We start from the raw sequence: 20159 nt of genomic DNA on the forward strand, positions 1-20159 counted from the left end.
AAAAGCAAAAAGAAAAAAGAATCCAAGAAAAGAAGAGTATAAGGAGCCTCTGGGACAACTTCAAGCATACCAACTGCCATCATTGGGGTGCAGGAGGAAGAAGGGAGAGAGCAAGGAATTGAAAACCTATTTGAAAAAATAATAACAGCCCTAGCTGGTTTGGCTCAGTGGATAGAGTCGGCCTGTGAACTGAAGGGTCCCAGGTTTGATTTTGGTCAAGGGTCAAGGACACTACTTCAGTTGCAGGCTCCTTCCCGGCTAGGCCCTGGTTGGGGCATGTACATGAGGCAACCAATTGATGTGTTTCTCTCACATCCATATTTCTCTCTCTCTTTCCCTCTCCCTCTAAAAATCAATGGAAAAATATCTTCGGGAAAGGATTAAAAAAGAAAATAAAATATAATAACAGAAAATTTCTTTAAACAAGATGAACAGAGTCCCAAACAAGATGAACCCTGGGAGGCCCACACTAAAATATATCATAATTAAAATGCAAAATGTTAGAGACAAAGAGAATCTTAAAAGCAGCAAGAGAAAAGCAGTTAATTACCTATAAGGGAGCTCTTATAAGACTGTTTGCTCATTTCTCAAAAGAAACTGCAGGCCAGAAGGGATAGGCAAGAAATATTCAAAGTGATGACAATCAAGGACCTACAACAACTAAGATTACTCCACCTTCAAAGCTATCATTTAGAATTGAAGCACAGATAAAGAGCTTCCCAGACAAGAAATAGCTGCCCTGGTTGGTGTGGCTTGGTTGGGTGTCACCCAGTGCACCAAAAATTTGCTAGTTCGATTCTCAGACTACATGTCAGATTGAAATTTGGGGGTATTACCTAAAGAGGGACAGTAGGAAGTTATGAAGTTGTTAAGCATAGGTATGACATGATAAGGTACCTGCTTTTTTGTTGTTGTTAATCCTCACTTCTATTGATTTTTTTTTTTTTTTCTGAGAGAGAATGGAAGGTGCCTCCCACACGCCCTTGCCTGGAATCAAACCTGGGACCCTTCAGTCCACTGAGGGGGCTTAATCACAAGGAACAACAGCCTGTAATTATTGGAATCGAGAGTCTAGGCAAGGTTTCTGCTTTTAAGAAGATGATTAGGTGGGAGTGGGAAAACCTGGGGGCCAGGGAACCAGTGAGGAGGCAGGCAAAATAGAGCAGAAGATACTGAAGAGGTCTGACCTTGAGCAGTGGCAGTAGAAAGAGAAAGATAGTACTCCCTTTCCAGACCCTGAGTTTTTTGTTTTTGTTTTTTTAAATATATTTTATTGATTTTTTACAGAGAAGAAGGGAGAGGGATAGAGAGTTAGAAACATCAATGAGAGAGAAATATCTATCAGCTGCCTTCTGCACACTCCCCACTGGGTATGTGCCCACAACCAAGGTATATGCCCTTGACCAGAATCGAACCTGCAGGCCAACGCTCTATCCACTGAGCCAAACCGGTCAGGACATGACCCTGAGTTTTTTTTTTTTTGTTTTTTTTTTTAATATATTTTATTGATTTTTTTACAGAGAGGAAGGGAGAGGGATAGAGAGTCAGAAACATCAATGAGAGAGAAACATCGATCAGCTGCCTTCTGCGCACCTCCCACCGGAGATGTGCCCGCAACCAAGGTACATGCCCTTGACCGGAATCGAACCCAGGACCCTTCAGTCCGCAGGCTGACGCTCTATCCACTGAGCCAAACCGGTTTCGGCCATGACCCTGAGTTTTAAAGTTAGCTTTTTGAGTTGTTTCCCTTAACTGGCGAGCACACAAATAGAGCTGGCAATTGGTTGTGACAGGACCTGAAAGCTCAGATCCCACATTCTGCTTCCAAAAGACAGCTTCCTCTTGGGACCAGTGACTTGAAGTCATAGCTTTCCTGTGTGTTGAGGTGAGGAACAGGACTGGCCTGTCATGCAAAAAGAGAGGCCTAATGTGTACCAGCCATAAAATTTCATGATTCAAAAGGCATGACAACACTCAAGGCTCCCATTTTCTTATCTCTAAAAAGGGAAATCACTTTCCATGCTTTGTGTCACTCACAGACCTGTTCGTTTGTTTATTCATTCAACAATTATGTATGGAGCACATACCATGTGCCAGATACTGTACTAGGTGTTGGGAGATAGTGATGAAAAATACAGAACTGCCCTCTGCCCTCAGAGAGCTTGCTGCGAAAATAAATGAAATACAATAGCTCTGCCAACTATGAAGCACTGCACTGGTCTCATTTTTCTACTTTTTAACTCCCAATAAGATTGTAATCCTGTTTACTCTTGACTTCTTTATTTTCTTAGCTCTATATCCTTGAGCAAGTCATTTCTCCTGTTCAAGTGAGCCTTTATTCATATCCAGTGCAGGGTCTATAATTGGCTTTAATATCAATCTCTCTCCACCCACCCTTTTCATAGTCCATCCCTATTCCCCGCCTTTAGTAGCTGCAGTCCCTTTAAATGCGCTCTTGTGTGTAAGCTCCCCTGTTGGGCTGAGAGCGCATTTCTTCCCGGGGTTGAATGTTAGGTTGTTTGTCCGTTTGGGGCTGCCGTCCTGCAGGTCCGCCATATTGTCTGCTGAAGCTGCCGCCGAAGCCGCCGCCGCTGCCGCCGCCAAGTAGGAGCGAGCGGAGCCGCGATGGGTGAGTAAGGAAACCAGGCACTGGGAACTCCAGCCGAGGCAGTCTCGGGGCTTGGGGTCTGTCGACAGTCTGCCTGCAATCTGCAGAGGATGTCTGAGGCCCCTCCAAATAGGTTTTGGGGAAAAGCCAGGCCGGGAGTGCTGCTCAGGCCATTTAGGGACCGGGCTAGGGCCCCTTGCGGGGAGCAGTCTTTGGGGGCTGGTTCCGGGAACGTTGCCACGCCTGGAGCCCCCACGTGGTGTCACTGGGCCGGAGCCCAAGCATTGCTGGGGGCTAGAAAGGGGCCGACCCTCCGGCCTGCGCTGTGGAGACTGGGACTTGGGGCCGGGCTCCCCGCCGCAGGCCCGGGCGGTGCCAAGGGAGCCTCCTCCAGGCGTGTGTTTCACCGACGCGCATCTTGACTGTATTCAGTGGCTCCCCTGAACTGAGGGAAACCCTACCTGCGTCGCGGGTAGAGTCCTCTGGTGTGGAGACGCCAGGCGAGCCAGCTCCAGGCCTGTAACCAAGGGTAGCCATGCCAAAGACAGCTTGGGCGGCTGAAGGCCTGGAGAACTTCCCCAGCCCAGGCGGAAATGGGGTGGTTCGGTTGGGCTGAGTGACAACCTTCGTAGTGGTAGAAAACCAAAGGCCAACAACACCTTGTGGCCATATGTAGGTCGGGGACTTAGGAGAAAAAGCGACCTGTTGCTCTTTCTTAAGGGACTCCGGCTGGCAAGGCTTGTATTCAGGGAAACTACGATGGCAAAGGTTTTGGGCTTAGGGACAGAAACATCTGGTATTTCCAATCCAGAAAAAGAAAAAAAAAGATTTGCTGAGCACTTTCTATGTGCAGGTATTGTTCTGAGTGTTTAGATGTCACGTTTTACTTAATATGCACAACCTAATGAGGTAGGTACTACTGGTATCCCTATTTTACAGATAAGGAAACTGAGGCTTCGAGAGGTAAGGTAACTTACCCAAGGTCACACGGTGCCTAAAACAGGGTGATGACTCCAGAACCCTCGTTATTAGCCTGGCCCCCTAGTGGTTGGGCTGGAAAAGGGTGAAAGAAAGCTTTTAACCAAAGTTGTAAAGGGTGGGTGTGTGTTTTTTGCTAGTGCGACCACTTTGAAATTTTTAGTCTGAACGAAACTGTAAAACTGCAAATTGAATTGCTAACCCCAAATATTGTGTGTGTGTGTGTGCACGCGCGCGCTAAATGAGACTCTAGGATTGAGTTTTGTAAGATCCCTGATCCTGAGAAAACATAAATTATTCCCTTGAGCTGCAAGGCAATGACTGTAGAATCAAATCTGGTATTACTGTCCTGCCTGTTGCTTCCTAGCTCTCATCCAGAGAAGTCACTTAGGTGTCGAATGCAGTAATACATATGGAAACATCTAGCGTATCCTCAATAAATGTTATTTTTCTTTTTGAGCCTTCATTTCCTCATCTCTAGAAAGAGTGAGGGTGCATTGTTATCAAGGTGTTTGAGAACAAAAGATATAACACAGTGTTGGAAGCCTAGTAAGAGCTCCATAAATATCAGAACGGATTATTTTCCACCTTCAATAATGTTAGTTCCTTTTTCTTAAGTGCTCTGGTTTCCAGAATCCTCCATTAAGGCTGATATGCCTTTCTTTGTAACTGCTGCTTTATGCATTGAAAAATTTTAGGGGCTTTAATGTTACAGATTTTGTATTGGCCTTCAAGTTCAGGAATACTGATGCCTCAAAGTGAAGGAGCTAATGTTTAGTTTAAGTTCAGTGAAATAAATTTGGTGGCGATTTACTCCCATTTTTACAGATTGAGAAACTACCTCAGAGAAGATAACACTGTAAGTAGTAAAGCCAGAAGTGAGATTCTTACCTATTTTGCTGCACATAAACCTCTTGAAAGACTTAAGGTGTGAAGTAAAATAGTCCTTTTCCAATAGACTTTGAAAGTTCTTCAGTGGAGCAACAAAACCTGACCAAGGTCCTGAAAGGGATTTTTTTAAAAAATATATTTTTATTGCTTTCAGAGAGAGAGAGAAACTGATATCAATGATGAGAGTCATTGATTGGCTGCCTCCTGCACACCCCCCACCAGGGACCTAGCCCGCAACCCAGGCATGTGCTCTTGACTGGAATCGAACCTGGGACCCTTCAGTCCACAGGCCTATGCTCTATCCACTGAGCCAAACCGGCTAGGGCCTGAAAGGGATTTTTAATCTAGAGTCAGGCTGCCTCCCCTTGTCTCCGAAACTCCATTTCAGGTACCTCTCTCCCTGTCCCACCTTGTCTTTCCGACCTTCCAGCTGTCGTGGGGTTTTTTGTTTGTTTTGGCTGGTCCTTATACCATGGGAGTGAAACCAGTATAAGGATGCATTTAATCCTAACATCAAATCTGAGTTAGTTTGTGTTTTCCTCATTTATAAATGAGTAAACAGGCTTTGAGATTAGGTGATGGTCCAAGGCTGGTGGCCTGCACCACACCTACATGAATCTAGAACCTGTTGTATTTCACTGCCTCTCTGGTGTACTCTCCTTGAGCTCTGGCCTATATCCGATGCTATTTCTCCCGTGCCAAACTTCACTAGCCTTCTCAGACCTTTGTAGTGATTACACTGCCGTTAGGAGCCCTGTTACTTATTCTAACCCTCCCTGGCAGAGACCATAACCTCTCAAGACTAAATGTTGGCAGACACTGGTGGTTTTATCACCATTCCTGCCACCTTGCTAACCAGGAATCTGACAGCCCCTCTCCAGCCCCAGGGATAGGTCTTGATTAATATAAACTCTAAACCAATCATTGTAATTCTAGCTCCCTACGCAGTGATTGATTTAGGCCTGGGCATGTGATACAGTTCTGGCTAATTAGATGTGAAGGGAAGTCTGGGTGACTTCTGGAAAAGCTTTCCTTATTTAAAAAGAGATTTGCCATGTTTTATTTATTATTTTTGCCAGCTTATATTTTAATCCAGATATCACCAATCAACCTCAAAAAAAGACAGCTGAAAAAGCTATAATAATAGCCAAAAATTATATAGAACTTTCTATGTGCTAGGCACTAAGTACCATAATTTTTTTTTTTTTTTTTTGAGGTCTAAATGCCTAACATCTAAGTGTCTAAGTACTGGAATACAGACTCACTTAATTCTCAGATTCTCATGTTGTAGTTGAGGAAATTGAAGCACAGAGAGATTCAGTAACTTGTGAAAGGTCAGAGATAGCAAATAGAGGAACTACTTACTCAGGTGGTATGGCTCCAACCAAAATATGGGCTATCTGAAGGACAATGTTCTGCCTCTGGAAAGGAAAGCCCTTTCTAACTCTGAAATTGCCATTAGCAATGCTAGGATCATGAGGCAGAATTTATAAGAATAGGCTGTTGTTAGGGTGAGGGTAGAGAAGATGGAAAAGAATCTGATCTCATGTTTTTGAGTCACTGAATTAGCCAACTTTGGAACTGTCCTATCTTTGCCCATAAATAGTATACTGAAGACCACTTTTAGTTTGCTTTTGGGTGCAAGTAACAAAGCCTTTCTAACTGATAATAACCCTTCTAGGTCAGGAAGTCATTTAGCCCATCTCTTCTTTTGTTACCTCCAGCCTTACCCACCCACCCTACCGTTCATAACAGCTTCTTGCAGAGAAGGCACCAAACCATCAATCACTATCTAACTATCTCACAAGCACCAAACTCACTCCTCCTTCTTGGCTTTCTTTTCCTGCATTTTTTTCTTCTTAAATACATTTTTATTGATTTCAGAGAGGGAGGGGGAGAGAGAAACATCAATGATGAGAGAGAATCATTGATTGGCTGCCTCCTGTATGCCCTCTACTGGGGATCAAGCCTGAAATCTGGGCATGTGCCCTTGACTGGAATTGACTTTGGACCCTTCAGTCCGCAGGCCAATGCTCTATGCACTGAGCCAAACCCGCTAAGGCCTGCATTTATTTTTTAAATATATTTTATTGATATTTTACAGCGAGGAAGGGAGAGGGATAGAGAGTTAGAAACATCGATGAGAGAGAAACATCCATCAGCTGCCTCCTGCACGCCCCCTACTGGGGATGTGCCCGCAACCAAGGTACATGCCCTTGACCGGAATCGAACCCAGGACCCTTGAGTCCGCAGGCCGATGCTCTATCAACTGAGCCAAACCGGTTTCGGCTAAGGCCTGCATTTTTGTTATTGGTGGCCATTGACCCACACGAGCATGAGATAGAAACCATATCTATCTTTGGTTTCTTTCTTGTTTCTTGCCTTTCTATATTGGCAATTGTTGGATACTGTGTTATCCTGTTACTAAGGTCTTCTCTAAATTGCTTTGTGTGAGTTTTTTCTCACAATCTAGTACCATGAAGAGTATTAACTCAACCTTTTAAAAATATATATATATTCTTACTGATTTCAGAGATGAAGGGAGAGGGAGAGAAAGAAACATCAATGACGAGAGAGAATCATTGATGGGCTGCCTCCTGCACACCCCCTACTGGGGGACTGAGCCCGAAACCCAGGCATGTTCCCGGACAGGGAATCGAACCATGACCTCCTAATTCATAGGTCTACACTCAACCACTAGGCCACATTGGCCAGGCCAGCAAATGTTTATTGAATGCCTACTATGTGCTAGAGATTGTTCTAAGGCCTTGGAAATACAGTGGTGAACAAAACAGACAAAAATCTATCTTCGTATTGAAATTTCTAGAGTTTAAATTATAGTGGGTAATTGCATGAAATCAACCAAATGGAGACTGTTATGTGCCCTTGATCAGAATCGAACCTGAGACACCTCAGGCCTCTAACTACTATACAACTGGCTAGGGCTTGGTAATTTTTGTTTTGTTTTGTTTTCTTTAGTTTTTTAAAAATAGATTCTTTATTTTAGAGAGAGAGGAAGGGAAAGAGAGATAGAAACATCAGTCATGAGAGAGAATCATTGATCGATCGGCTGCCTCCTGCACACCCCTACTTGGGAACGAGCCCTGCAACCTGGACACACATGTGTCCAGGAATCGAACCAGTGACCCCTTGGTGCATGGGATGACACTCAGTCCACTGAGCCACACTGGGCAGTAGATATTATTATTTTTTTTTAATATATTTTATTGATTTTTTATAGAGAAGAAGGGAAAGGGCTAGAGAGTTAGAAACATCGACGAGAGAGAAACATCAAGAGAGAAACATCGATCAGCTGCCTCCTGCACACTCCCCACTGGGGATGTGCCCGCAACCAAGGTACATGCCCTTGACCGGAATCGAACCCGGGACCCTTCAGTCCGCAGGCCGACGCTCTATCCACTGAGCCAAACCGGTTTGGGCAATAGATATTATTTTTAAACATAATATACCATTTGGAGTGAGATGAGCAAGAGATTGTTACGTCCATTTTTTTTATTTTTTCAATTACAAGCGAAAGTTTTAGAAAGTCACAGAATTAGAAAAGGTGAGCCTGTTGGGCTGTGAGGGCTCTGGAAATGAGTTACAAAGGCAAAAGAAGGGCCCTTTGAGCTTAGGGAAAAGCAAGGCAGAGAGCACGCACCTATGGTAAGGAGAGGAGGAAAGGTGCCAGCATGTTCAAGAGAGAAAAAGAGTGTGCCCTGCCATAAGTCCATATTTTAAATTATCTTCTAGATAATTTAAAGTTTTTGGCCCTGACCGGTTTGGCTCAGTGGATAGAGCGTCGGCCTGTGGACTGAAAGGTCTCAGGTTCGATTCCGGTCAAGGGCACGTACCTTGGTTGCGGGCACATCCCCAGTAGGGGGTGTGCAGGAAGCAGCTGATCGATGTTTCTCTCTCATCGATGTTTCTAACTCTCTATCCCTCTCCCTTCCTCTCTGTAAACAATCAATAAAAATATATTTTAAAAAAAATAAAGTTTTTGGCTGACTTAGTTCTGATTAGCTGGTCATTATATATTTTGTTTTGTTTTATTGTGAAAGCAGGTGTAATTTTGGTACTAGGAGCTCATATTTCTAGAGACATCAGCTCTGCTGTTCTTTTGTTCCTTTTGTGCTTATAATTTGTTTTTTAATATATTTTTATTTATTTCAGAGAGGGAGAGAGAGAAAAAAACATCAGTGATGAGAGAGAATCATTGATCGGCTGCTTCCTACACACCCCCTACTGGGAATCAAGCCCACAACCTGGGCATGTGCCCTTAACTGGAATCGGACCCAGGATCCTTCAGTTGCAGGCCACTCTTATCTGCTGAGCCAGACCAGCTAGTGCTGTGCTTATATTAACACTAGAGGCCCCATGCACGGATTCGTGCGCTGGTGGGGTCCCTTGGCCTGGCCTGCGGGGATCGGGTCGAAACCGGCTCTCCGACTTCCCCTGAGGAGTCTTGGATTGTGAGAGGGCACAGGCCAGGCTGAGGGACCCCACTGGTGTACGATTGGGGCAGGGAAGGGACCATGGGAGGGCTCTAGGACATGTCCGGCCTTTCTTGCCCAGTGCCGATCCGCCAGCAAGCTAACCTACCAGTCGGAGCATCTGTCCCCTGGTGGTCAGTGCGTGTCATAGTGACTGGTCAAACTGTCTGACACTTAGCATATTAGGCTTTATTATATAGGATTGTTTTCCATTTAGTTTTTTGATAGGACTCTAAACCACTTATTCATTTTGTGGATCTTAATTTAGTTAAAGCTAGATAACTTATAAATCCTCTTATAATTAGGCGCACAGACTACAATATGACATAGTATGTTAAATATGAATAAGCTAGTGTCCTCACCTGCTTGGAATAACTCTCAAACTTCCTTAAGGAAAATGTAGCAAGTATTAATAGGCCATATGTATATATGGCCATCCTATGTATATATGGCCTATTAATACTGGCAATTGTGTGTGTGTGTGTGTGTATATATGTATGTATGTGTGTGTGTGTGTGTGTGTATATATATATATATATATATATATATATATATATATATATATAGTAGAGGCCCGGTGCATGAAATTCAGCCTGTGCCTCTTGCAGTCTGGGAGCCCTCAGTGGATGTCTTACTGACAGCTTAGGCTGTCGTGGGGTGTGGGCCTAAGCCGTCAGTCGGACATCCTTAGCGCTGCTGTGGAGGACATCCTTAGAGCTGCCACGGAGGTGGGAGAGGCTGCTGCCACCAGCGCTGTGCTTGCCAGAGCCCGACTTCTGGCTGAGCGTCGCTCCCCCTGTGTGAGTGCACTGAACACCAGGGGCCAGCTCCCTGGTGGTCAGTGCACATCATAGGGACCGGTCATTCCGCCGTTTGGTCGATTTACATATTAGCCTTTTATTATATAGGATACACACATATACCTATATTAAAGGTAAACCTTAGCATTATGCACTTATTTGATCAGTGGCTTTTACAAAATATTTCAATGGCATGGAAGCAAATTGGAGTGGGATAAAAAATGAGAGAGGAGAGGCAAACTGTTTCAAGAAGTATGATGTAAAGAAAAAAGGAACAGGTTAAAGAGGCTCTTATAAAATCTAGGCAAGACATCATGAAGACCTGAATTAGGTCAATGATAGTAGGAACAGAGAAAAAGAGAGTCCAGCAATAATTGGGAAATAAAGATGGCCATCCTTAGTGATTGGATGGTGGATAAAGGAAAACGAGTTGTCCAAGGTGACTCTCCAAGTTTCTGGCTGAAAAGCTAAGAAGATATTGGACAAATCCCTAATCCCTTATATCAGTGTGTTTCTCAACCTTTTCTTTCATTATCACTCGCCTAAGGAGCCTTTTTGGACAGTTTCCCCCCTTATGCATCCCTCCCATTAAATGTTAATGCATATACTCTATACCTTTTTACATATAATAAGTATATCTTTGCTTTATATATAAAGAGAGAAAGCATAAAGCTTGCTTTTTATTCAGTGCAGGGTTAAGAATGACTAAACAAAATTTTTATTTTAAAAGTTAAATTGAAAATCTATTTGCACTTAACTAAGTTTGATAGCTGTATTTACTATGTAACTTCTAATATTATTTATATACATTGTAATGTATCAAATTGCATATGCAAGTTAGCATTTATAAATATATAAATAGCCCTAACTGGTTTGGCTCAGTGGATAGAGCATCGGCCTGCGGACTCAAGGGTCCCAGGTTCGATTCCGGTCAAGGGCATGTACCTTGGTTGCGGGCACATCCCCAGTAGGGGGTGTGCAGGAGGCAGCTGATTGATGTTTCTCTCTCATCGATGTTTCTAACTCTCTATCCCTCTCCCTTCCTCTCTGTAAAAAATCAATAAAACATATTTAAAAATATATATATATATAAATAATGTAATCAAAATTTAAAATTATCCAGAACTGTTTATTCTTCAGAAAAAGCAAAACCATAGAAAAAAATAAGTTTCTTATTTTTAGTGAATTTTGAAACTTTTACTTGATATGAGAAAATAACTTAGACTTAACTAGCTGTTAGATGTTCATTCAGATCTTGTTGACATTTATCTTTTCAGCACTTGATATAATTAATCATGACAAGCTTTAATTTGTAGAATTAAGCAATAAAAGGTAAGCTTTTAATTTAATTACCAAAGCTGGTGTCACACACTGAGGATCAAATGTAAATAGCATTCACAAGGCATAACAGGCATGCACAGGCCACCTCTTGTCTTATGACTTCAAGATCCAGCAGTCAGGAGTAAGTCCCCCTGTCAAATTTTGTTTGGCTGGCACAATGTAAAAATTGATTATGAGTACAATCCCTGCTTTATTATTGTAACTGCCCTATTAAAAATCATTAACCTGCCCTAGCCAGTTTGGCTTAGTGGATAGAGCGTTGGCCTGTGGAGTGAAGGGTCCCGGGTTCGATTCTGGCCAAGGGCACATGCCTGGTTTGCAGGCTCAATCCCCAGTAGGGGCGTGCAGGAGGCAACCGATCAATGATTCTCTCTGATGTTTCTGTCTCATTCTCCCTTCCTCTCTGAAATCAATAAAGAAATATATATAGCCCTAACCGGTTTGGCTCAGTGGATAGAGCAGGGGTCCTCAAACTTTTTAAAGAGGGGGCCAGTTCACTGTCCCTCAGACGGTTGGAGGGCCGGACTATAGTTTAAAAATAAAAAACTATGGGCCGAAACCGGTTTGGCTCAGTGGATAGAGCGTGCAGGAGGCAGCTGATCGATGTCTCTCTCTCATCGATGTTTCTAACTTTCTATCCCTCTCTCTTCCTCTCTGTAAAAAATCAATAAAATATATTTTAAAAAAAAATAAAAAAAATAATAAAAAAAAATAAAAAACTATGAACAAATTCCTATGCGCACTCCGGGACGAGTCAGCTACTAAGCAGGACAGGCAGCGGCACCTGGCGGGCTGGATAAAGGTCCTCGGCAGACCACATGTGGCCCACGGGCCGTAGTTTGAGGACGCCTGGGATAGAGCGTCGGCCTGCGGACTCAAGGGTCCCAGGTTCGATTCCGGTCAAGGGCATGTACCTTGGTTGGGGGCACATACCCGGTGGGGAGTGTACAGGAGGCAGCTGATGGATGTTTCTTCCTTTTTTTAAAAATATATTTTATTGATTTTTTACAGAGAGGAAGGGAGAGGGAGAGAGAGTTAGAAACATGGATGAGAGGGAAACATCGATCAGCTGCCTCCTGCACACCCCCTACTGGGGATGTGCCCGCAACCAAGGTACATGTCCTTGACCAGAATCAAACCTGGGACTCTTGAGTCCACAGGCTGACGCTCTATCCACTGAGCCAAACCAGTCAGGGCTGACCAATGTTTCTCATCGATGTTTCTAACTCTCTACCCCTCTCCCTTCCTCTCTGTAAAAAATCAATAAAATATATTTTAAAAAATCAACCTCTAGACGTTTCCTTTTAAGGCATTTGAGTTTGTGATTAACTGAAATTCTGGAATGTGAGCAGATTTGTTTGTTTATTGGTGATTGAGCAGTCCCCGATCCAAAATTCTGATGGATTTGCTTGTTATCAGTCTCTTCCTTTTCAGGAAATGACAAGAACCTGGAGTTTGGGACCAAATAGGTTAGGGTTGACTCTTTAGCATTTTGGTTTATTATTTAATCTCTGAGTCTCAATTTTCTCATCTGTAAAATGTATTCTCAGGATTATTGTGAAGATTAGGGCTTATATCTACAAAGAGTTAGGCATATCAAATCTTACTAGCTCACTGAGGCTATGGACTCTATACCTCAGTACACTCTTAACTCCTTTCTCTTTCATTACTGACATGTGGCCATAGTGTTTTAACCTAGGAATCTTATGTTGATGCATATTTGCTAGAGAATTCCTAGTGAAAAGCCAGAAAGGCCAGCTTAAAAACAAAAAAACCACACAAATCCAGCCTGAGAAGAATCAGGTTTCTTACTTTCTTTAAGGAAGAGGCCTTAAAATGGGAGATACCAATGCATCTCTTTTATCTCTCTTCCAGTGCCATTAAGTAACTTTCAATGGATCATGATAAATTGTAAAACTTCGTAACTGTAGCATATGCCATAGTCTGCCTGATTTAAAACCTTAGCTCATTCTCTGCCTGGGCAGCTACAATAACATTTTATTAGAAAGCCTCCCTCTTCAAACAGGAGGGGAGGGCTCACGCATTTTAGCACCAGGACAAAGGAAGTAATTTGAAAAGACTTGACAGATTCATAGTGTTCTAGAGCCCATTTCCTTAGATCAGTGGTCGGCAAACTCATTAGTCAACAGAGCGGCAAACCGCCGCCCGCAGTTTGCCGACCACTGCCTTAGAAGATTGTTGTGTCATTACCTAGAAAATAAGGTTAGTTCCCTTATCTCCTAAATATAACTCTTTCAGGTTCATCTAAGGCAGTGGTCAGCAAACTCATTAGTCAACAGAGCCAAATATCAACAGTACAACGATTGAAATTTCTTTTGAGAGCCGAAAACCAACTTCTGCGCATGGGCCACGAAGTTTCAATCACACTGTAGTGCGTGCCCGCACGTGGTATTTTGTGGAAGAGCCACACTCAAGGGGCCAAAGAGCCGCATGTGGCTCGCAAGCCGCAGTTTGCCGACCACTGTTCTAGACAAATGCCTTCAGGTAATTACTTGGTTATTTTTTTTTTTAAATCCTCGCCTGAGGACATTTTTCCATTGATTTTTTTAGGGAGAGTGGGAGAGGGAAAGATCTAGAGAAACATTGATGTGAGAGAAACACATCGATTGGCAGGAAGCAAACAAGGTATATGCCCTTGATTGGAATCGAACCCAGGACCCTTTAGTCTGCAGGCGGACACTCAATCCACTTAGCCAAAATGGCTAGGGCTGCTTGGTAACTTTTTTTTTTTTAAATATATTTTATTGATTTCAGAGAAGAAAGGAGAGGAAGAGAGAAATAGAAACATCAATGATGAGAGGGAATCATTGATTGGTTGCCTCCTGCATGTTGGACTGAGCCCACAACCCTGGCATATGCCCTTGACCAGAATCGAACCTGGGACCCTTGAGTCCCTAGCCAACGCTCTATCTACTGAGCCAAACTGGTTAGGGCTACTTGGTAACTTTTTGAAGTACATAAGACTTAGCCAGCAGCTCTAGGATGTGAGCTTGAAGGTGTGGCACTATCATTCCCATCCCATATACAGGACAGCTAACTATATGTAGTATGCTTTTTTCCTGAGGAAATGTGCATGATTTTATTTATTTTTCCATATTGAATAATTAATTTTAAAAGTTAAAATACTCTGAAGTTCACTTGAAAATGATATCAAACATCATTTATTGTCTGCCAGGTAGTTCAGAAGACACTTTAAGATTTTGAGGGTTTCTTATCATTGTTGTGATAAATGTGAACATTATAAAGATGTAGAGTGTTAGGAGAGAATTGGGATTAGTCAGAGCAGCTTTTACTTAATGGTAATATCTTCCTGTATTATATAAAAATTGCGTGATTTTAAAATGTGATGAATCTCAAAATTTTAGACATACCAGTTATTAAATGGAGTGTTACAGTAATCTTGTTACCCACCTAGTGTGTGAGCTCAGACTCAAGGTCTTCATCTATCAATTAGGGCCTGTATTTTGCTAGGGCTCCCATAACAAAGTAGCATAGACCAGGTGGCTTAAATAACATAAATTTATATTCCCATACTAGAGGCTAGAACAGCCGTGGGCAAACTACGGCCCGCGGGCCGGATCCAGCTGTTCTATCCAGTTCTCTTGGTCTCCCCTCCGCTCCTTTACTTTGAATTTATATTAGTTCACACAAGCACTCCATCCATGCTTTTGTTCCGGCCCTCCGGTCCAGTTTAAGAACCCATTGTGGCCCTCGAGTCAAAAAGTTTACCCACCCCTGGGCTAGAAGTCTGAGATCAAGGTGTTGACAGGGCTGGCTTCTGAGACTTCTCTCCTTGCCTTATAGATGGCTGTTTTTGTGTTTACATAATGTACTTCCTCTGTGTGCATCTGTATCTTTTTTTGTTTGTTTTTTGTTAATCCTCACTGGAGGATATTTTTCCATTGATTTTTAGAGAGTGGAAGGGAGGGGTAGAGACAGAGAGAAACATGGATGTGAAAGAGACACATCGATTGGTTGCCTTTTGCATTTGCCCCAACCAGGGCTGGGGATGAGCCTGCAACCGAGGTATGTGCCCTTGACCAAATCAAACCCGGGACCCTTCAGTCTGTGGGCCAAACTGGCTAGGGCTGCATCTGTATCTTTTTTTTTTTTTTTTACTTTTTTTTTTGACACTATGTACATCTATATCTTAATCTTCATATTGGATTAGGGCCTTACCCCAGTATTAAGACCCTATCTCCAAATACAGTCACATTTTGAGGTACTGAAGGTTAGGATTTCAACATCTGAAGGAGGGAGTATAATTCAGGCCATAGCAGGGTCTATACTTATTTTGTATTATTATTGCTCCCTTGTTTCTAAAAGCTTAGAAAATCCATGTCAGTATTAGACATTAATTTCCTAGAAATGGGAGGTATAACTTCAGGGATCTATTTACTTTGTGAGAGTTCCTTGACTAAGAAAACCCAAGGCAGTCAGGTGCTAGAAAAAGTGTATTTGTATTGTGGATTTCTTGATCCAGTCCCAGCAAGTAAGGGAGTGCATGATGAAAAAAGCCTCCTTGCCTGCTGGTCCCATAAACAAGAGTCCAGCCTTCTTTGGTTGCTGATTCCAGATGTGCTTCTGCAGATGTTCCTCCTTCCAATCCAGTCTTCCCTGCTTGGCTTCTCCAGTGAAGTCATAAGCAAATATTTGTGATAGTTTCTTGTCACCATGGTGACTAAAGAAGTACAACCTGGGTCTCCTTCCAGCTTCACTGTCAGCTTTGCTGGAAGGAGAAAATAGCCCTCTGGGAGGGCCCAGGTTCAGAGTCATGAAAAACCATCTGTCAGGTAATAGGGGATAAGTCCACAGTGCCGACTTTAGGAATCTGTCCTGTGTCTGTTAGTCTCGAGGCACAGGGGTAATTAGAGACCCCAGAGGGAAGCTACTGCCCTGGTTTTTTGTTTAATGATAAATCCACTTGGGCTTTGTCAAGTGGGTATGGAGACTTGCACATTGTAAGACCCAGTTGATGCTGTTGGTTTGCCAGACTACTTTCTAGAATGACCCAGGGCACCGTCTCTGAAGTATCATTTTCTCAGTATGTTTAACTCTAGAATTCAGCTCTCTTCTCATCTTTCATTTTCATTTCTTTTTCCCTCAGATTCTCTTAATAGACTATTTTCCCCCCTCTCATTTATTCCATTTCCACCCCCAAGGTGAATCTCCTACTTGAACCAGCCCAAATCTTATCCTTGGGAGACTTATTTATTTACTAGAGGCCCGGTATGTGAAATTCGTGCACGGGGGTGGGGGGTTCCTCGGCCCGGCCTGTGCCCTCTCTCAGTCTGGGAGCCCTCAGGGGAGTCCTACTGCTGGCTTAGGCCAGGAGTTGGACATCCTTAGCGCTGCCATGGAGGTGGGAGAGGCTCCCACCACTGCCACTGCACTTGCCAGCCGTGGGCCTGGCTTCTGGCTGAATGGCACTCCCCCTGTGGGAGCACAATGACCACCAGGGGGCAGCTCCTGCATTGAGTGCCTGCCCCCTGGTGGTCAGTGCATGTCATAGCAAAGGTCATTCCGCCGTTTGGTCAATTTGCATATTAGCCTTTTATTATATAGGACTAGGGGCCCAGTGCACAAAGATTCGTGCACAGGGGGTGGGTCCCTCAGCCCAACCTGCACCCTCTCCAATCTGGGAGCCCTCTCCAATCCGAGAGTTTCTGTCTGTCTTTGCAATCATATGAGCGAATTGTCTGAGACCACAACTCAATTCGGTTTGGTGCTCACAGAATAATAGAGGTCTTTTTTTTTCTCTTTGCTCCATTGGTGGAGATTTCCTAGAAGTTGCAGGATCTCTTCTCTTTAATTTTTCCTCGACACTGTGACTTTACTTATGTCTCTCACCTTTGCTTTCCCTCCATCCCCCACCCGCAACAGTAACTTGCTCCAGGCTCACTTTGCTCTAGTGTCTAGGACAGCCGTGGGCAAACTACAGCCCGCGGGCCGGATCCTGCCCGTTCGGCTCTTCTATCCGGCCCGCGGAGCCAAAAGAGCGGAGGGTTCTCTTGCTCTCCCCTCCGCTCCTTTACTTTGAATTTATATTAGTTCACACAAACACTCCATCCATGCTTTTGTTCCGGCCCTCCGGTCCAGTTTAAGAACCCATTGTGGCCCTCGAGTCAAAAAGTTTGCCCACCCCTGGTCTAGGAGATCCTGCAACGTGTCTGCCACCAGAACTACGACTGCCAGCATTCCTGGTGCTTCCTGTGCTCTTGGTTCCCGCTTCCCGTCCAGGGGCTGCACAAACGAAAAGGACTGCAAACTCCAGCAGCCCCCAGGCTGGGCTGAAAGGACCAGACTGCTCAGCACCTACGCGCGCGCGTAGGCCCCGAGCGGCCAGGGGGTGGGAACGCCCACCCCGCCCTGCCCCTGGCCGCTCGGTGCCTGCATACCTCCATGACGCCCACAGGCCCGCCATCTTTGTCGGGTTAATTTGCATTCTTGCTCCTGATTGGCTGTGGGGTGTCACGGGGTATGGTCAATTTACATATGCGTCTATCATTAGTGTAGATGTCTTTATTAAAATTTCAGTTACAGTTAATATATTACTTTCAGGTGTACAGCATAGTTGTTAGACAATTTATATCGGGAGATTTGTTTTTTTATTTTGAGAGTACATTTATTAAAGCTGGGAGCAGTGAAACAAGGAAGGGCCTAGGATAGAAGAAGCAACAGGATAGAGCCTAGGCAGGGCTGCTGTCAGCTCACTGGAGACAGATTCAGGGGGTTAGCTCAGAATGAGCTGCCGCTGCCTGCTGCTCCCCTGTGGGGGGGACCCTTACAGTTTAGGGGAAAGAAGAAATCACCTGAAAAGGAGATTCGAATGGTGTGCCTCCAGGAGGGTGTACCAGAAGATTTCTTTCTTTAAAAAATTTTTTTTTTTTTTTTTTTTTTTAAATTTCAGAGAGGGAGAGGGAGAAAGAGAGAGAAGCAGCAGTGATGGGAGAGAATAATTGATCAGCTGCCTCCTGCACTCCCCACACTGAGGATCAAGCCTGCAACCTGGGCTTGTGCCCTGACCAGAAATCGAACCATGACCGGGTTCATAGGCCGATGCTCAACCACTGAGCCACTCTGGCTGGGCCAGGAGATTTCTTTTTAAACTCTAATCACAGTCACTCCAACCACTCCAGAAAAGGGGCAATATTAGAGTTTTTTCTTTCTGTGTGCCTATAAAGCTTGTTTTCAACCCTTTTGCAGTACTTTTAGTACCTGCTTCAGATGAGAAATTTGTAGAATGGGAAATGTTTATAAAAGGGGAACCTACTTAGTAAGGATTCCTCTACTCATACTTAAACACAATCAGCTTTACTTTTATCAATTTTTAAAATAATGAGATTGTTTTTAGAATATTGGGTAAGGTATGATAAAGTCACTCCAGCCACAGGAGGAGGCAAGAACAAGGCTTGGAAGGAAGATGTGTATTATACTCAGTGGTCTCAGAGAGGGTGTCACTTTATGCCACAGTGTCACAGAGGAAAACACCAAATGGTGGACAGGCAGAAGGGACAGGAGCCAGTGGAAGGTTAAGGCAACAGCCTTTTTTAGGGTTTCCAAGGGAAAGTGAAGGCAGGGCAGAGTAAATAGTTTAGGGTTAAGCTAGTTTGAATCATTCTGGAGGGCTTTGGTCTATAGGTGCAGTCTCTAGTTGCCTACTACCTGGCCATGGAATATTTCCTCCTGGGGTCTACCTACAAGCTAGATAGAGGAGATAGGGCTTTTGATTGGTTAGTTTGCATATCAAAGGCATGCTCTTAGGCAAGTTATCTTTAGGAATTAGTAGGCCTGAGAGGGGCAGTCTCTCCCTGGGTCTGTAAATCTCCCAAATACCAGAATATCAGGAATATAGACAATAAGAACATATAGTTAGTATAATTGGCCCTGTGATGAATGAATGCAAATGGATAAATACAGAATCTAAGAAAACACAGAACAGGGATTCTATGTCAGATTTAATTGGAGGAGGTATGCTACAATTTAAAAAAATTTTTGTGTGTGGTAAAATATAACAAAATTCACCATTTTAACCATTTTGAAGTATACAATTAAGTAGCATTAATTACATCTACAATGTTGTACCACGATCCCCACTATTTCCAAACTTTTCATTACCCCAAACAGAAACTCAACCCATTAGGCAATAATCCCCCAGATCCCCCTTCCCCAGTATCTGATAACCTCTAATCTATTTTCTGTCTTTATGAGTTTAACTACTCTAATTACCTCATATAAGTGGAATCATATATTTATCTTTTTGTGTCTGATTTATTTCAATTAGCATACTCTTTTTGTAGCATATGTCAGACCTTCATTCCTTTTTATGGCTGAATAATAATTCATTTTATGTATATGTCACATTTTGTTTATTCATTTTATCTGTTGGTGGGTACCTGGGTTGTTTTCATCTTTTTGTTTGTTAAATGTTTTTTCATGGGTTTTTATCTATTGGCTATTATGAATAACACTGCAATTGAACATTGACATATAGTATCTGATTGAGTCCCTGTTCCCAATTCTTTTTGATACGTATATGCCGAACAGTAGAATTGCTAGGTCACATGATAAGTGTGTTTAATTATTTTTTTAGGAACTGCCATACTGTTTTCCCCAAAGGCTACACCATTTTACATTCACATAGCAGAGTACCAGTTTCCAATTCCGTTTTTATGAATATTATTTTTTTCAGGTTTTTTATTTCAAGAAAAACGATTTTAAATATAATGTTACATGCAGTCAACCTTAATATTTCAAGAAAAACGATCTTAAATATAATGTTACATGCAATAAACATTAATATCTCAAGAAAAACGATTTTAAATATGAAAATGTTACATGCAGTAAACACCAATTATTCAAGAAAATGATCTTACATATAATATTACATGCAATACACAACATTTCAAGAATAAAAGGATTTTAAGTATAATATTACCAAAACTGTACTAACATAGTATATCACAAAAGTTATAGGAAATATTAAAAATCTGCAAATAACAGGATTACTTCTATTATATTCTAGTA

The 20159-nt window shown here is 43.0% G+C and overlaps 1 protein-coding gene across 1 annotated transcript in view; it reads left to right on the forward strand.

Moving 5' to 3' along the window:
• Window positions 1-2509: 2509 nt before the first annotated feature.
• Window positions 2510-20159, forward strand: part of KPNA6 (karyopherin subunit alpha 6) — a 46970-nt gene continuing 29320 nt past the window's right edge. The window contains exon 1 of the mRNA XM_080656221.1: window positions 2510-2629. Coding sequence (XP_080512347.1) covers window positions 2626-2629 — 4 coding nt within the window. The 5' untranslated portion in view covers window positions 2510-2625. The remainder of the gene's footprint in view (window positions 2630-20159) is intronic.

This window comes from Plecotus auritus (assembly GCF_963455305.1).
Source record: "Plecotus auritus genome assembly, chromosome: 2".
Taxonomy (NCBI): domain Eukaryota; kingdom Metazoa; phylum Chordata; class Mammalia; order Chiroptera; family Vespertilionidae; genus Plecotus; species Plecotus auritus.